The following is a 21763-nucleotide window of genomic DNA, read 5'->3' as shown; positions in this document are numbered from 1 at the left end:
TAGCTAACGGGGTTTTGGCTAAGTGTCGGGTGGATTTAGTCCAGTTTTGTAGATACCAAGCAGGGTTTTAAGGTAAATTTATATTGTCTGATACGGACATAGTGCCACAAATGTCGAAAAATTCTCCAGGGGACGGCACGGGGCGATCTCCGCCTTGGTCGGCCTCACTACCACCTGATCAAATGCCTCTTGAAGCTTTCTTTCGTAGGGGGGTGAGCAGCATTCCTGTGGCGCTGGTGCCTCTGCATGGAGGAGCCATCCGGCTCAACAACCCGAAGACAGAGCAGGTGGAACTTCAGGCGGCAACAAATCACTACTTGCACATCACTGATGTGCGACAGTTTGGCAGAGGTGGGATTGTTTGCCGTTTGCCAGACCAGGCGTGTGTGCACGACTTACTTAATTGCTCATCATTTGGATCGATGCAAGCGAGTGCCTTCATTCCCCCGCATCTTCCCTGCACTAAAGGAATAGTTGGTGGTGTAGACTCCTCCTTAAGTCCGGCAGAGACCCTAGAAAAGCTCTCCGCGGCTGGAGTAATTGCTGTTCACCGGTGCAACAGAATGGTGGAATATGCACGTGTCCCTACTGAGTCAGTAATTGCTACGTTTGCAGGTACGTCTTGCCCTAGCGAGATAAAAGGCTGGCCTCTAATATTCAGAGTGGATCCGCTTGCCTCGCGTCCATTACAATGTCGCAATTGTTGGCGCTATGGTCACAGCATGGGTGGTTACAAATCCAGCCTTTGTTGTTGCGTCTGCGGCGGGAGCCATTCCGCTAGTAATTGCTCGGCCGAGTCGGACTCTTGCTGCCTCTGCGGTGGAGCCCACAAAGCTGATTGCTCAAACTGCCCTGCTAGAACTCAAGAAGTCCAAATAATGGAAGTTATGGACAAAAGGCGCTGCTCACGCCAAGAGGCAATTGCGGCGGTAAAAGAAAGAGCCCATGGTTATGCGAGTATGACAGCACGACCCCAAGCTGTCGTTGATGGAAGCCTGTCAGAGGTAATCGCAACAAGCTATTGAAAAGTATATGGCAAAAATTATGGAGCGCATAGTAGAAAGCGTCACAGAATGCTTTAATAGACTGGTATCCTCAAAGTTAGAAAAATTATTACCGAGTGCTACTTCTCTGCCATCATGCTCTGACATGAATGCTTGTTTAACCCACTCTCAGCAAAATGGGGCAATTGCGTCCGCAACCCATATAGAGCAATTCAGGCCTGTTCCAGCTTGATCAACCAAGGCAACTAATGCCCAGATAACTCTGATTATCAAGATACCTCAAACATGGAAATTGACGTGAGGGCACAGAAAAGGCGGTGTTCTCACCTTGAGTCTACCACTTCACACTCAATTAGTAAATCCAAGGAAATCCTCCCTGAAGTCAACCCGAAGGTAACATATTGGAGGAGGCTGTAGCCTCTGCGGTGCTCTCATCACTGGAAGGTAGATGAGGGTGTTGCAGTGGAACTGCAGATCAGTATTCGCTGCTTCTACTGATTTAAATGTTCTATTTTCTCAAATTTCTCCAGATGTAATTTTGCTGCAAGAAACCTGGTTATCCCCTGAAAAACAATTTTCGCTGCGCAATATTACGTCCTTTCGCCTAGATCGCCCATATAGAGGTGGGGACTGTTAACTATGGTCTCAAGCACGTTTTGCCACAGGTCAAATATATCATTCCAGCTGATGTCTCCAGAATGTGAAGTTCTAGCAGTAGAAATTACTCTCCCTGGCAGTACGCCTTTCTTGTTAGTTAATATATACTTTCCCTCGGGTGTGCAGGATACACACCCACTAGACTCGGTTATGGCAAAATGCGGTAAAGATATCGTTTGTATCATGGGGATCCAGGACAGACCTGTGCGGAAAGCGTCTGTGGGACTGGGCACTCACAAATACCTTTTCGTGTCAAAATTCGGCACCAGTTACGTTTCTTCACGGACAGTTTAGATCTGTGTTGGATCTTAAATTTTCAGGTTCAGGTCTTCCCACATCCGCATGGGAGCCTTTGAATGTCGGGACAACCAGCGATCATTTTCCTGCTGTGTTTGAAGTGGTAGGTCCGCAGTCCACCACGGAGGCTCGAATCCACTCTTTTGTGGATTACCGTACATTTAAAAAAATGCTTGCAGACCACTTTCAAATAAATGGGAAATTCTCCATTGAAAGCTGAGGATATTTGCTCAGTCATTGATACTTCGCGCAAAAGATCAGAGTTCCAGTTACAGCTACAGTTAAAGCGCTCGTTACAGCTACCTCAGCGCACATTTTCAGAAAAATGCTCAAAAATTGTTTCCTTAACACAGACTAAAAATCGTGCTGGACTGATCCCAGTTGGTTCCTCTTACTGTATCTTGGCTTTTCATTGTGAAAGTCCGATATATTTTCTGTACTAGGACGATAGTTCGCGACATACCTGTACAATGTATCTAATTATATGTGTATTTATGTTATTGAGATTGAGCCTATTGTAGTCAATACTTTTGTTATTATTGTTCTTGTGTGACTGCTGCTGCCAAGGGTGGCGAGGCCCAGTCAGGCACGTTCAGTGCCTTTTGTCGCGTCCCCCAAGGCATTTCTGTAAGGAATGTCTTGAATAAATGAATAAAGAAAGAAAGAAAGAAAGGCACGCAAAAACAATGCTTCTACAAATTCATGGAATGAAGATTGCTCCTGGGACTACAAGCGACGTAAGGCTGCATGGAAACAACTCATGCATAACCAATCTCCGAAAAACTGGAGCAACTATAAATTTATTGCTGGAACATTTAAAAGAATGGTGTGTAAGGTAAAAGACGATTACAATGTCCGACATTTCGAATTCCTTTCAAAAGCAAATAATAAGCATGCATTATTTCGGTTTTTAAGATCCCAAAAAATGGTTCCACGCCCCTTGAACTGGGAGTCGGTAGTTTTAGCCACAAGTGAAAAAGCTGACTCTCTAAATGTAATCGCACAAGGGTTAGAGACCCGCTTCGCCACCTCTGTTCCCTTCTCTCCGCACGGACAGGGCACCTTAGAAGATTTCGAAAAGTTTTCCATGGCAGAATTGTCCCAAGCCGTTTCCTGTTTACCAGCTGCAGCCACAGGTCCCGATGGACTCACTACCAAGATGATTAAAGTACTCTTTGAAGTCGCTCCTAACGGCTTGTTAGATGCCGTAAATTACTCAGTACAATATGCATGGTTCCCTCCTGTGTGGAGAATTGCGAAGGTGATTCCTCTGCTGAAAGACCAAACCAAAGGGTATATCCTAGACAATATTCTGCCTATTTCTCTAGCATCAAATTTTGTAAAATTAATAGAAAGATTATTAAACGCACGTATGGTTAAGTTTGTGACCACCAGAGAATTATTGAGCCCCTGCCAAATTGGATTTAGACCAGAGATCTGCATTTGGTGCGCACATATTGACCTAGAAAGCCGAATTCAGTTGTCCCGTTACCAAAAACAATATGCTGCCCTAGTTACATTAGACATTTCTAAAGCATACGACAATGTGGAATACCCTTTATTAATAAAGAGGATGCAGGATATTAGATTGCCAGACTACTTCGTGACGTGTACTGCAGAGCTCTTGCAGGGCTGGGAGTTTTACTGTGCGCAAAGTGGAATTTCATCGGGAAAATTCAGACAAACGCGCCGGGTTCCTCAAGGCTCAGTTTTGTCCCCGCTGTTGTTTTACATCCTACTCAGCTCCATTCCTTATCATCAGAATGTAAGCACGTACATTTATGCTGATGATATAGCGTTTTTTTATTTCAGCAAGTTATATTCAGTCACTGCACGAATGCTTACAGGAATACTTATGCGAGCTAGAAGCATGGCTGGACAGTATTTGCTTGTCCCTTAATGTAAATAAGAGTGCCGTTCTTGTATGTCCCCTACAAGACCCAGTTACTATATCCCTTTCCCACCGTCATTCTACTATCCCACAAGTGGAAAAGGTCAAGTACCTTGGAATTATTTATGATGGAAATCTTGATTGGCGTCAGCATATTGAACATATAACTTCAAAAGCGTGTCGTGCAATGGGGATATTGCGAAGGATAAGCAATTATCGATGGGGCATGCGCAGAGACACACTCATAATGATTTACCGCTTGTATATCCGACCTATACTAGAGTTCGGCTCTGTGTTATTCTCCGGCGCCGCGGCTTACAAACTACGCCCATTAGTTTTGCTGGAACGGGAAGCGCTTCGCTTATGTCTAGTTTGTAGCCAAGGCTGTGCTCTACAAGGAATCACGATTACCTTCCCTTGAAATGAGATTTAAACTATTTACCGTTCAAACATTTATAAGGCTCTATGAATCCCCCACTAAGTATATCCCAGTCCATCTTCATCAAACAACAAGCCCAAAGTTTTGGAGTCAGATGGTCACGGTTTCAACGCCACAAGTTATTGTATCACAATCGTTATTGAATCGGTTAGACGTAAATATCAATGATGTAATCACGGAAAACAGCATCTCATATTCACTAGTTATTACTTATGATGACCTATACCCAAATAATGCAAAGCAGCTTCCCCCGCACATTCTTAACGGCTTACTCCAGCATCACTTGAATCAACTCCACACTAACGTAATTATAGCAACGGATGCTTCGCACAGTGAGGAAAAGGCAGGAGTTGTAATTTTTTCATCATCATTGGGCTGGTCTTTTTCTATTCGGCTTCCCGATTTCACTCCAATATACCTAGCGGAATTCCTAGCTGTTGTCCTAGCTTTCCGAAAGCTACAATCTTCCACGACAACCGCGGCAATAATCACAGATTCTTTGTCGCTGTGCACCTCCCTTACTGCTCCCGGCGAGTCACACATATTGAAAACTTTGTACTAACTAGCTCCAAGTCATTTGAGAAGTTTACAATTAATATGGGTACCTGCGCACAAAGGCATACTTATGAATGAGGTGGCGGACAGCTTGGCCAAGGTTTCTATCAGCCGCCCGGTGCTTCCGCTTCTTCCAATGATAGGTTTTATCACGTCCGTCTGGTTCAGAAGATACATCCTTTTAACATCACAATCAAACCTTAAATCATCCTTGAAACTACACCACTTACAATTCCCTTAGAGTAGGAAATTTTGCAAAGCAAGACAAACGGAAGTTACATTAACGAGACTGCGTTGTCGAGTCCCATCTCTAAATTTTTACATGCACCGATCTAGTCTGGCAATATCCCCATTGTGCCATTTGTGCAACGCATTAGAAACGATTGAGCACTACTTACTGGAATGCCAGCGTTTCTCCCCCATGGGGAAAATTACATTAGACATTACAGTGTGACAGCTCGGCCTGCCACTGAACAATCCGGTACAGCTGCCTTTCGGAGCGTCTGTGCTTGGGCACTCACACAGGAGTGTGTGCTTCGCCTTAGAAACATTTATTATTGAATCAAACCGATTTCATTCATGACCGTATTATTCTTTTCATTCCTCCTCTATTGCCTCATTTATATATTGTAGATAATCTTTTTTTCCTCTTCATAGCATGACAGTCTACTGAACCGCTTTGATTTTTCCTCGCTTAAATTTATGTAACAAGATTATTGATTTTACCTACATTTCTGAACACATAAGCAATGTCTGCCCGACTCCTCGCCAATCCCCGTGAGTGGGTATGCGCCAAACTCATCAAGGACATCATCATCATCATCATCATCATCATCATCATCATCATCATCTTCTTCTTCTTCTTCTTCTTCTTCTCCTTCTTCTTCTTCTTCTTCTTCTTCTTCTTCTTCTTCTTCTTCATCGTCGTCGTCGTCGTTGTCGTCGTCGTAGTCGTCGTCATCGTCATCATCATCATCATCACCAATTCGAAAGCGGGCGCGAGCCACGGAAGAAGAAGTCGGGCACGGCACGGGACCGTCTCCTTCTACGCTTGCACGCGGAGACCAGACAGCTTTTGCAAAGAACCCACCCGTCTCCGCACGAAGCCTTCCAGGCAGGCGTTGATTCCAGCTCCAGTGTCGACCAAGAGGACGAAGGACCTGACGACTGGCTCCAGGAACGCCTCCTTATTGGCGTCGCGCAAACTGCGCCTTCAATCTTCCCATCTGTAGCGCTGCCTGCAAAATTTATCCCGCGATAACGTTGCACCACGATACCTCTCCGAAGACCGAGGACCAGCAGCATGCACAAGAGCTCAACTTCCAGCAACTAGTCAGCCAGGAGAGCCAAGCAGGCCTTACACCATCCAACCAAAATCACCTTAAAGGTGAGTTGAGTGCCAGCTAGCGATGCTCTGCACGCCCAATACAATTAGATGACCGAGCGAGAACAAATTAACGGGTCCTCGGTTCAAAATTTATGTGAGCCTATTCTAGTAGATCGCTCGTTCAAATCTTCACTGTCCATTTTTCTTCCGGAGGAAATTTGTTTATTAATGGCAATTGTGAACTCAGTTTCGGTTTTTCAATTTTGCACCAAAACATAAGCGGTTGCTATATCAGGCTGCCGTCAAGGCTTTCGTGGTATTATCATATTTCTGCGCACAGAGTTCGCCAATGTCTTGAGGCTGAATTATTGGTTGTTTTAGAATACAGTGTATTTTTCTCTATAAACAATTTATTACCTCGCACCGAGTAGACGCTCTAAAGATGTGATGTCACGTGAACATCTTCCTACAGACCTTCAACGTGGCATCATTTAACCCTGTTCATTGTTGTGACTCATTTGCATATGACATCTTATTGCAGATCATGAAGTGCCGTATTCTAAAAAGAGCGTAAGGCAAAAATGTTTGTGTAGGGACTTGGTGCCCTTTAAAGATCCTAAGTGGTCAGGCATAATCCAGAGGCTGTCTGTGTGGCTTCCGTCATAGGTTTTCTGTGGTCCAAGAGTGCGAAGCCGGCTACTTCGTTGAAAACAGCGCAGCAACAGGACCACTGAAAGACGAAAGAACACAGGCGCTGTTTAAAATTCGACCACGGACGGGCGAAAGTAGAAGTGCCGAAAGCCCATAAATTTGCTGATGCTCGGGCGCAGTCACGTCAGACAGCACCAATGCTTGTCTCGTCTCATTCTTGTGGGTTGTCCTGGGTTTTGCGCTGAATTTTTCACCTTCGAAATACCATGTATGAACTATCCCCAACCGAAGTTTTATTTATATACACCTATCGCAAGACGGTGGTAACGGGAAATCGCAGAGAGGCTTTCGTTCTGCAGCGGTCAAAGACAGGCTAATCATCCTTATGATGATCATGTTGAAAATGGAGTTTCTCACGGTTTCGCTGCAGATAAGCAGGGTTGTTATGATGTTGGTGAACATTAGAGAACCTGGACAGTTGAAGTTAATCCGGACTCCACCCCTACGGCGTCCCTCATAACCCACAGGGGAGTATTGGGACGACAAACCCCACAGTATTATTTAGCATCGTTATTGGTCAGTCCTTGGGAAGTAGGCCACTTGGCAACGCCAAGTTCTGATGGCTCCCCCCTTCTCAAAGCGAAAGTTTCTTTCTGCACTTTGGGCGTTGTTGTCACGTTGTTGTAGGAAAACTTGGGAGCCGCTTAAGCTTCGCGAGTAGAACTCAGTGGCATTAAAGGGTTCTTGACTGCTTCTCGCGCTTCCCGGCAACGGCGGTTTATGCAACCGTAATCTTTTGTGCAACCGTAACCGCTTGTTCCGAACGCCGTGCGCGAATGCAAGATTTCTGGTTCTTTGTTTTTTTCTTCCCCCCGTATGGCCGCGGCCGCCGCTCCTGTGGATGGTAGAGCCGTGCGCGCCGTGTTATGATTGTTAGAAAGCACCCGTTTCGCGCCACGCTGTGAACGATTGACACGCTTCGCTCACAGTCAACTAACGCTCAACGCCGCTTACACAGGGCTCACTGCGCTGCCGGACCTTTAGAAGCTATCGCATTAAAATGAGCCGATCCCGGTAACAGTGTAATGCAAGTTGGTGATCGTAACGCGGGATGATTCTCGAGGCAGTTGGATCAAAGTCATGGGTAGCTCGATTCCCATAATATTGTTACGGGGTTAAAAGCAGTCAGACGTATATTTACAAAATATTTACAATAGTTGCAGCAGCTGACAACATGGTAGACAGCGCGCGAAGTCCAGAGCGTCGTCTTCTTCCGACCAGGATTAAAACATCTTCTTCGTCAGCGTGTCACATGACCCCCGACGCCTGGAGCACCGGCTCGGTGCTGGTTAGGAGGCGGGCGAATGATGCAAATTAAGACGCGCGACGTTGTTGGTGAGCCACGGTTGGCTCAAGAGGGGCGATTTCGCACGTGACGTCAGTTACTTGACGCAAGACACGGTAAGACCCAGAGTAGCGTGAAAGTAACTTCTCCTAAAGGCCAACGCGTCGCGACGGCGACCAAAGGAGAAGCAGGGCGCCCGGTGTGTAATGGACGTCATGATGGCGGGCGTCATATAAGCGCCGCTGATTGTCCTGGGACTCCACAAGTCGACGTCGGGCAATATGGCGTGCTTCTTGTATGGCTTCACGGGCGTACTCGGATGTGGAATTCAGACTAGCAGGCAGAACGGTGTCGAAAGGTAGTGTAGGGTCGCGGCCAAACAAGAGGAAGAATGGAGAGTAGCCTGCGGTATCATGGCGAGACGAATTGTAGGCGAAAGTAACGAACGGCAGCGCAACGTCCCAGTCGCGATGGTCAGCGGAGACATACATGGACAGCATGTCAGTAAGGGTGCGGTTAAGGCGCTCGGTTAGACCGTTTGTTTGTGGATGGTAAGCAGTAGCAAGTTTGTGTTTAGTCGCGCACGAGTGTAGAATGCCATTGACAACTTTAGAAAAAAAGTAACTGCCTCGGTCGGTGAGGAGCTGTCGAGGGGCGCCGTGGTGAAGGATGACGTTCTCTAGGAGGAAGTTGGCGACATCGGTTGCACAGCTTGTCGGAAGAGCCCGTGTGATTGCATATCGGCTGGCGTATTCTGTTGCTACAGCAATCCACTTGTTTCCCGAAGCAGGCGTAGGAAAAGGGCCTAAAAGATCAACACCTACACGGAAGAATGGTTCTGATGGTACATCAAGTGGTTGAAGGTGACCAACAGGGAGTGTGGTCAGCTTTTTGCGTCGTTGATAAAGGTCACACGTAGCGACATAACGGCAGACGTCACGGTACAGACCAGCCCAAAAGAAGTGCCGACGAACGCGGTCATAAGTCCGTGACACGCCAAGGCGACCTGCACTCGGTACATCATGAAGCTGGGCGACAACAGTTTGACGCAGATGCTCAGGCACAACGAAGAGTCCGGCAAGGCCGTTCGGGCGCATGTTAGAGCGGTACAATATACCATCATGAAGTTCGAACATGCGAAGGGAAGGATCGGGCGTCGTTGAAGTGAGCCGTTGAATAAGGTCTTGTAAGGAGGCGTCCCGACGTTGTTCGGCTCCAATATCGCGAAAAGCAGCCAGAGAGAGAACGGTGACAGGTATGCCGGCCGCAGAAACGTCAGGAGGGTCGACAGGATGGTGCGACAAGCAGTCCGCATCTTGATGTAACCAGCCGGTCTTGTACACAACTGAATAGTTGTATTCTTGAAGGCGCAGAGCCCAGCTGCCAAGGCGCCCTGAAGGATCTTTGAGGGACGAAAGCCAGCAGAGAGCGTGGTGATCGGTGATGACTGTGAATTGGCGGCCGTACAAATAAGGGCGGAATTTACCCACTGCCCAAACGAGAGCCAGACACTCACGTTCAGTGATGGAATAATTGCGCTCAGCAGAGGAAAGAAGGCGGCTGGCGTAGGCAATACCACGTTCTCAGCCTTGTTGTTTCTGTGACAAGATAGCGCCAATATCGTGGCCACTGGCATCGGTATGGACTTCTGTTGGAGCTCACGCATCAAAGTGAGCGAGAATGGGTGGCGACGTAAGCAGCCCAATCAGCTCGGTGAAAGCACCAGCTTGCTCAGGGCCCCAAATGAAGGCAGCGTCTTTCTTGAGGAGCTGATTGAGAGGGCGCGCAACGTTCGCAAAATTTCGGACAAACCGACGCAAGTAGGAGCAAAGGCCCAAGAAACTGCGAAAATCCTTGGCACATGTTCGCACGGGAATGTCTTTGACTGCCCGTATTTTATCGTGATCAGGGCGTACACTACAAGAATCGACGAGATACCCGAGCACTGAAATTTCCCGACGGCCGAAGGGACGGTGATCGGCGAGATGGGGGCGATCGGAAGAAGCGGTGACGTGGCGAAGGAGAGCGGCTAGAAAGGGTAGGCAAAGAAGTGTCGCCAGAATTTACTGGCTGCGTTGGCAGAAAAACCGAGGAGCAGCATGAAGGCCGTGGGATGGGTGGTAGGACCAGGGGGTCGAATTCCACGAAGACCGCCAGTGACGTGAAATATGGCCGATACGGCCACAAGTGAAGCATATAGGCCTGTCGTCTGGAGTACACCATTCGGGCGGGTTGCAATACCGGCTTGGGGCATTCAGGCTGCGGGTGCGTATGACAGTGCTGGAAGGCGTGTAGTCAGGCCGATTAACTGAGCAGACGTTGGTCAAGCCAACGTTGGCCAATTCTTGGCGCACGACGGACTGTATCAATAAGACGATCTCCTTGCAATTGTCGGGGCCATGGTTTGGGGTCGTGACAGGAAATGCGGCTTCTATTTCACATCGGAAAACATGGAGGATGTCATCAGAGCGGTTGGGTGTGTGCGGACTGCGGAGGTCTTCGCAGGTGGACGTAGCAGCCGTGTTGGGAAGACGGGGAAGTGGCTGGGCAATGCGGCGACACTTGGCTTCTTCAAACCACCGGCATTCGGTAATGATGGCTCGCACAGTGGAAGAATTCTTGAAGACAAGCAGATGGAAGGCATCATCTGCTATGCCCTTAATGATATGTGCAACCTTATCAGGTTCGGACATCTTCGGATCCACTTTGCGGCACAGAGCGAGCACGTTGTTGGAACCTCCGCGCTGACGCCCGTTGTTGCAAATGGGTCGCAAGCCCCAAGGGTAGCGTTGGCCTGGCGGCCTGGGGCACAACTGGAAGCATCCGAAGGTCCCGGCAAAGCATGAGTCGACTGGTAACAGAACAACTTGTTTATTCTAACATCGCAAAAGAGCGGGCGGTCAGGTCGACCGAAGTGGAGAGACGGGAGAGCACGTAACTCAACGGAAGAAATCGGAGCCTCTCTCTTGGCGTCCGGGTGCAGCTGCTCTTATACTCTCGGAGTTGAGGGCAAGAGGGAACGCCTGATAGAGGCGCACGTGACGCGCGGCACGGACAGGCTGAGAGACACGTTGGGACGAGTGTAGTGACGCATCCGCCGGGCCGGCGCCCGTCAGACCTCCTCGCTTCACACTTGGGGAGCTCCTCTCCCCGGCTGCCGCGCTTTGACAAGCGTGGGCACCAACATGCACACACACACACACACGCACACTTGAAGACACGTGGCATTGAAACATGCCTGGACGCACTTGGCGGGGAGGCGTATCGGCGGCGCTGAACGGGCCAATATGTCCGCCGCTTTGAACGAAGCCACGGCGTCCGTTGCATCCGCGCCGGCTATACCGCGCGTTGTAGGCGAAACGTAACAACGTCCTGGATGTGCGTGAGATAAGATTCTGTGCACGTCTGGACACGCGAAGTGAGGTCTTTTTGGGCGGCGCGCTCACATCCAACAGGCTTGCCAAACTAATCTTTGAGTTTCTGTTTACCAATGTCCCAGCTGGTAAGTTCCTCCTCGTGGGTCTGAAACCAGACGCGTGCCGTACCCACGAGGTAAAATATCACACTAGCGAGCATGATGTCCCGATCCCAGTGGTTGCGGGCGCTCACCCGCTCATATAGTTGAAGGCACTCTTCAACAACAGTGCCGTCGGTGCTAGAAAAGGTTCCTCAGTCGCGGGGTTGTGCTAGAATGACAGTGGGCGTGGGTGCCGGTGGGCCCGAAGCATCGTCGCCTTGAGCTGGCATTTTAGATGCAGCCAAGGAGCGCCCGCTGCGTAAATCCGTCTTGATAATGATCCCGCAACCTCTACCAAAAATGTTACTGAGTTAAAAGCAGTCAGACGTATATTTACAAGATATTTACAATATTGCAGCAGCTGCAGAGCAATATTGCAGAGCGTCGTCTTCTTCCGACCAGGATTAAAACATCTGCTTCGTCAGCGTGTCACAATATACTACATCGCAACATAGACCGGGGTAGTTGGACAAGTATGGGACAGGCCTTTGCCCTGCAGTGGGCGAAACCAGGCTGATGATGAATATAGTCGCTCAGGCGTGGTATCTAGACCTAGTTCTTTTGCCCCTTACTCCTGGTTTGCGATCGCTGTCTCACCCACCACTACCACCAACTTTGAGCTGTCGCCGTGCGGAGTGACATAACATAAACGTTTTGCGTGAACAGGGCAATTGAGAAGGAAAAAGGAATCTGCTCTGGCACGATTGCACGATGGACAGCTGTAACGTTAGCGTGGAGGAGTTTGGCTTGCGTGGGGGCGCTGGCTTATACGACACAAATGGTGTATCTGTAGTTCAGTGCAACACCGAACGTTGTGTGCCAACGATTCGACTAGGAGGTGCAATCAATCCTATCTTTGCAAGGGGCGTAGACACTATACGGCACAGAATTATATTTCGTACTTGTCTCTACAACGTGATATTTACGTTACATAGTGTCTAAACCAACGTACCTTCACGTAACGTTAACACATTTAGTTAGAACACAAGCGTCTACATCAACCTTCGCGTATACCAATTCCCCATTGCGTGCTATATAGGTTTCTGGTTTTACTAGGAGCAAAGAAATGTCGGGCTCGAGCGAAACAGCTCCGATTCCAACGGAAGAAGATGTTCCCCTCCCTCGACCCTATATTCAGGAGACTGTGCGGATAGTACAGCTGGCCGTCGTCTTACATATTGATACTAACAGATGTAATCTTGGCCCTGTGTGCAATAAGACTGAAAAATTGTTGCATAAATCATCCGAGATTATTTCCATATTAAGCGAATGGCCTATTCGGGCTGAACTAATGAAACTAAAACACACTACCAGTACTCCCGAAGTGCATCGCTGGCGTCAATAACGGTATTCATTGCAGGCGGCACAAATTATTGTCGACCTGTTTTGGCAGACGGCATGTCACCGTTACGACGACCGTGTAATAGCGATGGAAGTGACAACACCAGCTCGACGGCAGCGTCACCAAGACGGCGTGACGTTAGCGGAGTAGCGCCAGCGTGATGGCAACGGCGACGTGACAGCGGAGCGGCGACAGCGTCACTACAATGACAACGACTGCGTGCCTGTTCTCCCTCTCGTTCACTCCGCAGAGGTCGTGATACTGCTCTGACCATTCGCTTTAACATCGCGCGGAACCCACACCCTGCGGGAGTTGGAGCAATGCTTTAGTGACAGAGAGAGAGAGAGAGAGAGAGAGAGAGAGAGGCTCCCTGTCCGAAGCTGTCGTGAGCCGGCAAGGCGATATGGCGTGTCTTGACAAGAGACGCGCAGAGGATTTCGACGGCGAACGCGACCGGCAGCCGTCGGCGCAGGCGGCGGAGAGAGGCAATAAACCGCCGCCACCGACCCCAGCCCCTAAACTCTCTGACGCCGCAGAAATCTCGCACGAAAACACGCGCGTCTCAGTAGTTGGCTACGGACGGCGTGAAGACTTTGTCTGCCCGTGTAACGGCAGACGCTCCTCGCTACTCTATAGCGTGAGTGCGCAGGCCGTTACACAAGCAGGCAGCCTTCCCGCCTGTCACCACGAAAACTGCTGAAAAATCGGAAGAAAGCTGTTTGCTTTAAATATATCGCAAGCAGCTTTATCGCCTCCAATGACTTGCGCCTTTTGGGCAGTCGTGTCCAGTGGGAGCTACGAAGAAACATCACAGATTGAGCTGCGGGTAAATAAACATTTTTTCACTGTGGCATCACTTAACTACAAGAAACTCAGCATGATTGCGCGTCACCATGTCTTTTGTGACAAGACTTTCATCGCGCACATCTTGATTTGCAACGGCAAAAAGGTTGTTTTTCCTGTTTCGTCGATGCTTTCGAGCAGCGACTGCCTTGTTCATGTGCCTTGAGCCATTCATTAAATTACTCTAATTAATAAACACCACATGGATCACTTCACTAGATCAATATTTAATTACCGTGAACTTATAGGCTACAACAAAAATGACACACAAAGCAATATTCTGAGCCCTGGGCATTATTTCGCAGGAGTCTGCAGCGCCGGGATGTAAAACCACGCTAATTCATTTTTTCCCTATGCCTCAAATTCCCTAGATATGAGTTATATTACAAATGGACCCTTCAGATGATGTGTTACACGAAGAATTTGATACGTTTATTGAGAGTCCATCATAATTCGAGAACGAAGGAAGTTGATTTCTATCGCACGCGGTTCTTATGTGGTGCAGGGATCGAAACAAACGGGGACGCGGAGCATCCCCGTTCATCACCACCGACATTCTGCTGCGGAACGGAGATCGCTCTCTGAAAGGGAGACGCAAATACGGAGATTAACTAAACTCGAGCTCAGCAAAACGAGATCCGCTTCTTGAAACGAGATGAGTAAGCCGAAACAACTGGCCTCCATCGACACAAGCAAATCGACTGGACCAAGCGTGAGTAAATAAACGTTTGTGTATGGTATTTCCTTTTATGCGAAGCATACTAGCCGCACAACCACGCTCTTCCTTGCTGCGCCGCGCGCGGCCGCGTAGCTACCATATGACGTCATAACAGCTGCAAAAGCGGAGGCTCAACTCGTGCGCTCGCTTGCGGCCGCGTAGCTACATAGCCGGGTCTCAGCTCGTGTGCTCGCCTGCATGAGTTGTTTCTTCGTCTAGCCGAACCAAATATTGCCAAGCAACAGCAGTTCACCAGGCTAAACAGTGGTTCAACAACTAAAATAAAGGCTAGTATGCTTCGCATCCTGGGCTTAACCTTAGCTAAGCCACAGCCATTTTTTTTTCTTTTTTGCTTCGTTCAATAACTATTTTCTTTCATGAAATCCGTAAAGTTAATTCAATAAAACTTTGCCAGCAAAGAAAAAGCGATTCGCCAGTGCTCAGAGCCACAGGCTTTGCTTTTTTTTTATATTTACAAGTCGGCTATACTGTGCAAATATATTTTCTACCGCACATGCTCCAAGCATTATTTCATTTTTAGAATAATCTACTAGACCGTCTCGTGTAGGTCACTAATAAACCATTTTGCAGGTGTCTAGGATTCTAATTTATGAAACGCACAAAGACAGCTGCCTTCTGCCACCTCCATCGCGCTACCGTGTACTGCTTCAAGGAAATAACACCCGCGTAATTATTCGATACCGTAGAATATTTTTTAAGCGAAGCTTTGTTTTCGAGACTCATGGAAAGGAGTTATGGTTACTGAACTTATGAATGTGAACTCAGTGTTGTAATAAAAACTGGAAGTGCAAGCTATACTATATATTGAATAAGAGCTGTTTCAAAGCAAGGTTTAGGTGCACGTGAAAAAAAAAAAAAGCTAAGAACGAGAGAGTACGGGGAGAGATGGGCTTGGGGGCGTACTTGAAAGGATTTGAATCTCAGAGAACAACTGGCTTGAAAAAAATGACAGAGTAATATGAAGCAAAATAGATAGCTGAAGCTTTTACGCAACTGTATCGGGAAAACATTAGTTCACAGCGCTAGAACGAACCAGGAAGCTAACCAGTAAATATTTATTGAACGGCGTGACACCAGCGTGGGAAAGAATTTTAAACGTATGCAGAAACTATATGCTAAGTGGACGCGATGGCGAAGCCAGCGATTGAACTACACTGAACAAAAAAACCATCAAATTAAAAGGAAGGTTTTACGATAACTCAAAGGACCGTTCTTTACTCAGATCAAAACCAGACCAGGATTTTTGAGAGCGCCGTACTATAGAGAAAATTGGTCGATTGCGTTTATACATCGTCTAAACATGCGTGCCATGTGGAAGTAGCGCAGAATCCATAGAGCATATTTCATTTCCATGTTGAGGCATTCATCAAAAGACGGTGTCGACGTAGTTACCATGCCCGAGGCATTGGGCATTGAGCTAATATAAGAAGGGCAACGAATCTGGGGTAGAGAATAGTATGAAATGTCTTCGAGTACTGGTGGCGCAAACATAGTGTCAGCCATAGAATAAAAGCACACTACTTTTCAAAACAATAAACTTATTTTAGCGTCAGTGCTATGTTAGTAAGTAAGTAAGTAAGTAAGTAAGTAAGTAAGTAAGTAAGTAAGTAAGTAAGTAAGTAAGTAAGTAAGTAAGTAAGTAAGTAACTAAGTAAGTAAGTAAGTAAGTAAGTAAGTAAGTAAGTAAGTAAGTAAGTGAGTGTTTTATTTAGAGTAATAACATACAAAGCTCACTGCAGGGGCAAGGGCTAAAGGCAATCAAGCCTGACAAAGGTCCCTGTCCCTCCACAATTTGTGGCAGCTCACACGCTTCGAGTTCAACAGAGTAAAAAAAAAGGATTAAGGCTTAAAAAAGGTTAAGATGAAAGATTAATCGTAAGGGCCGCTAATAAACACTAAATGAAGGCAAGAATAACTAGCTTGTAGGATCAATTGCCCACAGTTTTCATGGGGGTGCTCACAATATTCATCCACCCATACACCCCTCTATCGATTCCCTCGAGGTGGAATGCTCAGTGCAGGAACCTTCAAGAATACTGGGGTCAGTCAGTCTTACAAACTATAGAACCTGCGTCCAACACAGCCGTAAACAGGGCGGCCCGACTGACCTAATCACTGATTCTGACTACGGACGGACTACGGCGTAGCTCACGCTTAGCAGCAGTGAATCATGTCGAGTGGAGCGTGTTTGCGGCATACATAAACTCGCACTGGCTTCAAAAACGCGTGCGCAATGTTGCGGTGCGTCGGAGCCATGCCGCAAATGCAATACCCACTGGCTAGCGTCTTTGCCGTGCCGCAGTACGGCACCAAGATCTCGCGCGCTCTCTCCTATTGCGAGAAACGTTGAGACAATGCGCCTTGGCTATTCTGGCCATACAGTTTCTTACTAAGGCAACTGTGATTGAGCGAAACCGCTCCTATCCGCCGTTCGTCTTACGCGTTGCTTATGATCGGTCGAACTTCTCGCGGCTGCTGCAAAAAAGTATCGGACCATCAGCGCGACAGCCAAGCGTTTCTGCCGTTTTTATTGACGCATAAAAATTATGGGGACACCAGAGGGACGCTCGCACCGTCGCCATTCGTTCTGCTGCCATCATGCTGTCCTAGTATTTAAGGTGCATGCGCGGTCCGTGTCCAGTGTTTCTCATTTAGTGATTTTGTTGCTATATTTAACAACTTTTGATCTATTTGGCGACAAATGCTTCTATTTAATGACCGGCGGCTCGACAGCAACCTGACAACGATTGACGACATTTTAGTGACGTTGAAGTTCGGAAAGTCGCTTCAGAAATAACTTTGTAGACGCAATTTATTATTAAACGCTGTAGAAAGGTAGCGGCTATTGTCTGTGACGTAATGAAGCAACTGTGCTCTGCACTCACTGAGGTCACACACTGCGATTTATTGTGCCTAGGCCAATGCGCCGGCGAAATAAAATGTGTGTGGATGAATTACTGCTTTTGTGAAAATTTCGTGACAACTGCTCGAAAAGGCTATATTCGGCCAAGGTCTCAAATGACCGAGTCACATAACGGAAACATATTCAAGTATGTGATATAATTACAGGCAACTGTAGGCTTTATTGCCGCTGCTCAAAAGCAACAGCCTCGTAGAAGTTGGGCTGTGAACTCACAGACAAGGTCGTATAATCTGTTGCTTTTTTTATATACAGGGTGTCCCACGTAATTTTTGCCCAACATTAGAAAGATGTAAATGCCAAGTTGTTGGACAAAGCAAAGCTAATGTTGCTTGCCGTCACTTATGATACTCCTATTAGTTTTTGCATTCCGCATGATTACATAACTACTCCTAATTAGTTAATCAACTTCTCAAGTATTATGGTTACATGAAAAGTATCAATACGATAATTATAGAGCGACATTAAAAACTCCCGATACAGCTTTCTGTTGCTTCATACGTACGACGCACTACTTCATACGAGTACAAACGCACTATTCCTAATATATTACACGAAACAAAACACGTGCTCTTCTAAATAGCACTCGTGATTGGTTGCAAATTCCTGTGGTCTTGCTAATTAGAATATTTATTAGAAAACAAAGGATGCTAGACGCTAAAACAAGTTTCTTTGGAACCACCACTAGGCTTTTTCCATAGGCAGTGCGTACCCGCCGTGGTTGCTCAGTGGCCATGGCGTTAGGCTGCTGAGCACAAGGTCGCGGGATCGAATCCCAGCCACGGCGGTCGCATTTCGATGAAGGCGAAATGCGAAAACACCCGTGTACTTAGATTTAGGTACACGATAAAGAAAACTAGGTGGTCGGAATTTCCGGAGTCCTCCACTACGGCATGCCTCATAATTAAAAAGTGGTTTTGGCACGTAAAACCCCATAAAAAAAAAAGGCAGTGCGTGGGTTTGCGAAGTGATACCCGGTAAATCAGTAAATCAATAGTATTGACCTCGGCTGCTATTCTCGTTGCATTCACGCGGACTGTCCTCCGTCAGGTACTAAAGTGACCAACCGGAGACAGTATTTTTTTTTTTTCTTAGAACGGAATGACGTACGGTGAACGTGAACAAACTCAGGCAGCTGATATTCGTGAAGATAAAAATGAAAAAGGGAACTTGAGCAGATAGTGTATTGCTCTTAACAATATAAAGGGTGACAAGAGAAGAGAAACGCCGTCGAAGGCGCGAGATATTTAGCGTAGCTATGAGATGAATAAATCAAGGCGAATAAGGAGAGCACGTTGTTGGGCGAGTCAGTCGTACATACGTAAGGAAGGGAACTGCGCTAAAAAAGACACGGACGAGTAATGACATGGACGGGCGCAAACTCGCGACTGATTTTATTCAGAAAGAACATAAATATATATATATACCTAGATTCTTATTCAATCATTGCCTAAGCGCACATGCCAAGAACGTTTTCTCTTTCTTATACAAATTGATACTAGAATCGCTTACGCATTCATCACCTGACTTATCAATGTAAAAAGCCTCTGCGAGTTCACGTGCTACCTGAATAACGTCGGGTCCACTAACACCAAAAAGAATAACTGGGAACTACTGGGAGATAGCTATGATGACGACTCATGGGGACGTCGCACCCTTTTTCAGCCTCTGGCGCAGGACAGCGGAAGCTCAAGGATGGCGCCAGCCGTCATGCCCGCTCCGAGCCAAGAAGACCCAAAAAGAAGGCTATTACTGGTTGTCCCAGTAACCGCGATTTTAGTTGGGCTGTTCACTTCCATCATCGCTTACATTTTTTTCATTTCAGCCGGAACGACAGTGGGGATCTGCGTCTCCGACTCGTGTAAGGAACACGCCAAGCGGCTATTGAACACGATAAACACCAGTATCGATCCCTGCAAGAACTTTTATGCATTTGTCTGCAGCGGTTGGAAGCGGGAGTTTCCAACACTTTCTGTCCTTGAGAAAATGAACCAAGACGCCAAGAAAAATGAGATTATGGAGCTGGACGACGACCTATGGCATCAAGGGAAAGCAGCCCAGCTGTACCATAAATGTGCCGACCCTCAGAAGTCGCACTCAATCACCGAGATTAAATCGCTCGTCCGTTTTATGGATGAAGTTGGGCTCGTGTGGCCCTTTAAAGATTCCGACGATGCCCCATTTCACCCGTTAAAAGTAATGCTCAGCATGGCGGCAAGCTTTGATGTCAACTTTCAGTTCCGCCTACAGGTCATGATAAGCAAAGTGATTGGTAATATTTTGATATTCCGCAGGCGATACAATGGCGTGGTTTGGAAACATCGCCTTCAGCACCTCATGAACACAGAAGAGTACGCAGCGGTCATCCATGATCATATGGCTGTCCTGGGCCTACCTAACTTGCAGTACGATGCGATACTCTTGCACAAGCTCGAGATATTCTTCACCGAAGCCACCCAATATGAGAAGAGCAAAGGCGAGCAGTGGTGGTTAACCTTCGACGAACTCGATACCAAGACGCCGAACATAAGGGACGTAGAGTGGCACCATCTCCTGAACAGGCAATACAGCATTACGCTCAGACGCCGTTGGAATCCTAAAGACTGGGTGGTAGTTGAAGACTCCATCCTCCTGACAAAGCTCGACGAACTCTTCCGCACGTACAATGAATCGGAGATTTTCATGGGCACTGCCTGGATGTTTATTCAGTCTCACCTTTGGGCGGCGGCGGGGAAACCCGAGCTCATGTTCCGTGACAACGTCAACGAGAACAGGCAACTTGCCTGCCTGGAGTACGTGAACTCTATTTTCGGGCTTCTCACCTCCTCCGAATACTTAACGCAGCTCTTCCCGACGAACGAGACCCGCCGCGGTGTCTACCGCTTCACGCAAAGCCTCAAAAACGAATTCGTATCGAAAGTGAATAGAGCCGCTTGGATCGATCGCGAAATGGCTGGGAAGGCGGTGCGCAAGATCAAGAGCACCGATTTGAACATCTTGCCATCCGAGCAGTTTTTTGTTTCGTATCAGCGCGCCGCTCTTTACGGGATATTTCCCGATATTAGTAATTTTTCATTCGTGGATAGCTGGCTTATTAGCGCGGAGAAGTACGGGAGGCTACAAAACGATGCCCGCTTTTACGATATATACCAAAAGAGACGCACTTTTCACCAACAACCCTATACGTATGCGTACCTTCGCAATTCAGTTGACGCTGTCATGGTGGCGCTTGAAGCGCCGCTTTTCTACATAAATGGAACCTTCGCGATGAATTACGCCGGCTCGGGGTTTCTGCTGGCCAGAGAGATCGCCAAAGCCATCGACCCGCTTGGTACGACGGTGAACCTCTATGGTGAAAACATTGCCTGGTGGGGCAAGACACATTCGGCCGAGTACTACCACCGCATGCAGTGTGAATTGGGCCAGGAGGCCGGACTGCCGGAGATGGGTGTCTTCCCTGCGATACCGGCGCTGGAGGTGTCCTTCTCGGCGTTCAAAACGACCGTCCAGCAGCACTCAAACAGTGCCGATGCCGTTAATGACTTGCGACTTGAAGGCCTTGGAGAATACGGCGACAACCAGGTATTCTTTATGACCTACTGCTACGCACTCTGCTCTAAAGACGGCGACACTAGCAGCCAACAAGAGTGCAACGTGCCGCTCCGGCACTTTTATCCTTTTGCAGAGGCCTTCAAATGTCCCGAGGCGTCGCCCATGAACTCGAAAACAAAATGCACATTTTTTAATTGACAGTCTTTGGCACGGAGTGCTTTTGCGTTTTTAATTGAAAGACCGCAAAAACTGGACGGAGCGAGGAAATAGCTGACACGAAGCGCAGTGTCGTACGTTTCAGAGCAATGTAGTCTCTGCTTCCCATGCTGTTTCTCCGCTGTTCTAATTTGTGTTTTTTGTTGTAAAAAAGCTGCTCTGAAGCCAACATTAACACATGTCAAAGTGTAGTGTCAATAAAAAAGGCCACTCATTTATTTTTATTTTCTTCTGACGTATCTCACTGTTTTCTTAAAAATCTGTCACTTCTTGCGCAACTGCAGAAATTACTCGGCATGTGCTTAGACTTAAGGGGCGCTTTTGCATGGTATCAACTTTCCAAGTAATTTATATGTCGTTACAAGCACTTGCTAAAAAGAGTGCAATTACTTTCTTCGAGATTTGCACTATAGAGGCTGCGAGATTTCTGCGAGGTAATGCAAGGACACAGCGTGGTCGCTGTCATAC

At 47.4% G+C, this 21763-nt stretch overlaps 1 protein-coding gene across 1 annotated transcript; it reads left to right on the top strand.

Annotated features, from left to right (window-relative positions):
* The first annotated feature begins 19513 nt into the window (after positions 1-19513).
* On the top strand, positions 19514-21277 carry LOC140218591 (membrane metallo-endopeptidase-like 1). The gene has a single exon (XM_072288394.1). The coding sequence runs from the start codon at positions 19514-19516 to the stop codon at positions 21275-21277; it is 1764 nt and encodes a 587-aa protein (XP_072144495.1).
* The last annotated feature ends 486 nt before the right edge of the window (positions 21278-21763 follow it).

The sequence above is a fragment of the Dermacentor andersoni genome, chromosome 5 (assembly GCF_023375885.2).
Source record: "Dermacentor andersoni chromosome 5, qqDerAnde1_hic_scaffold, whole genome shotgun sequence".
Classification (NCBI taxonomy): domain Eukaryota; kingdom Metazoa; phylum Arthropoda; class Arachnida; order Ixodida; family Ixodidae; genus Dermacentor; species Dermacentor andersoni.
This window is presented reverse-complemented; position numbering and strand designations above follow the sequence as displayed.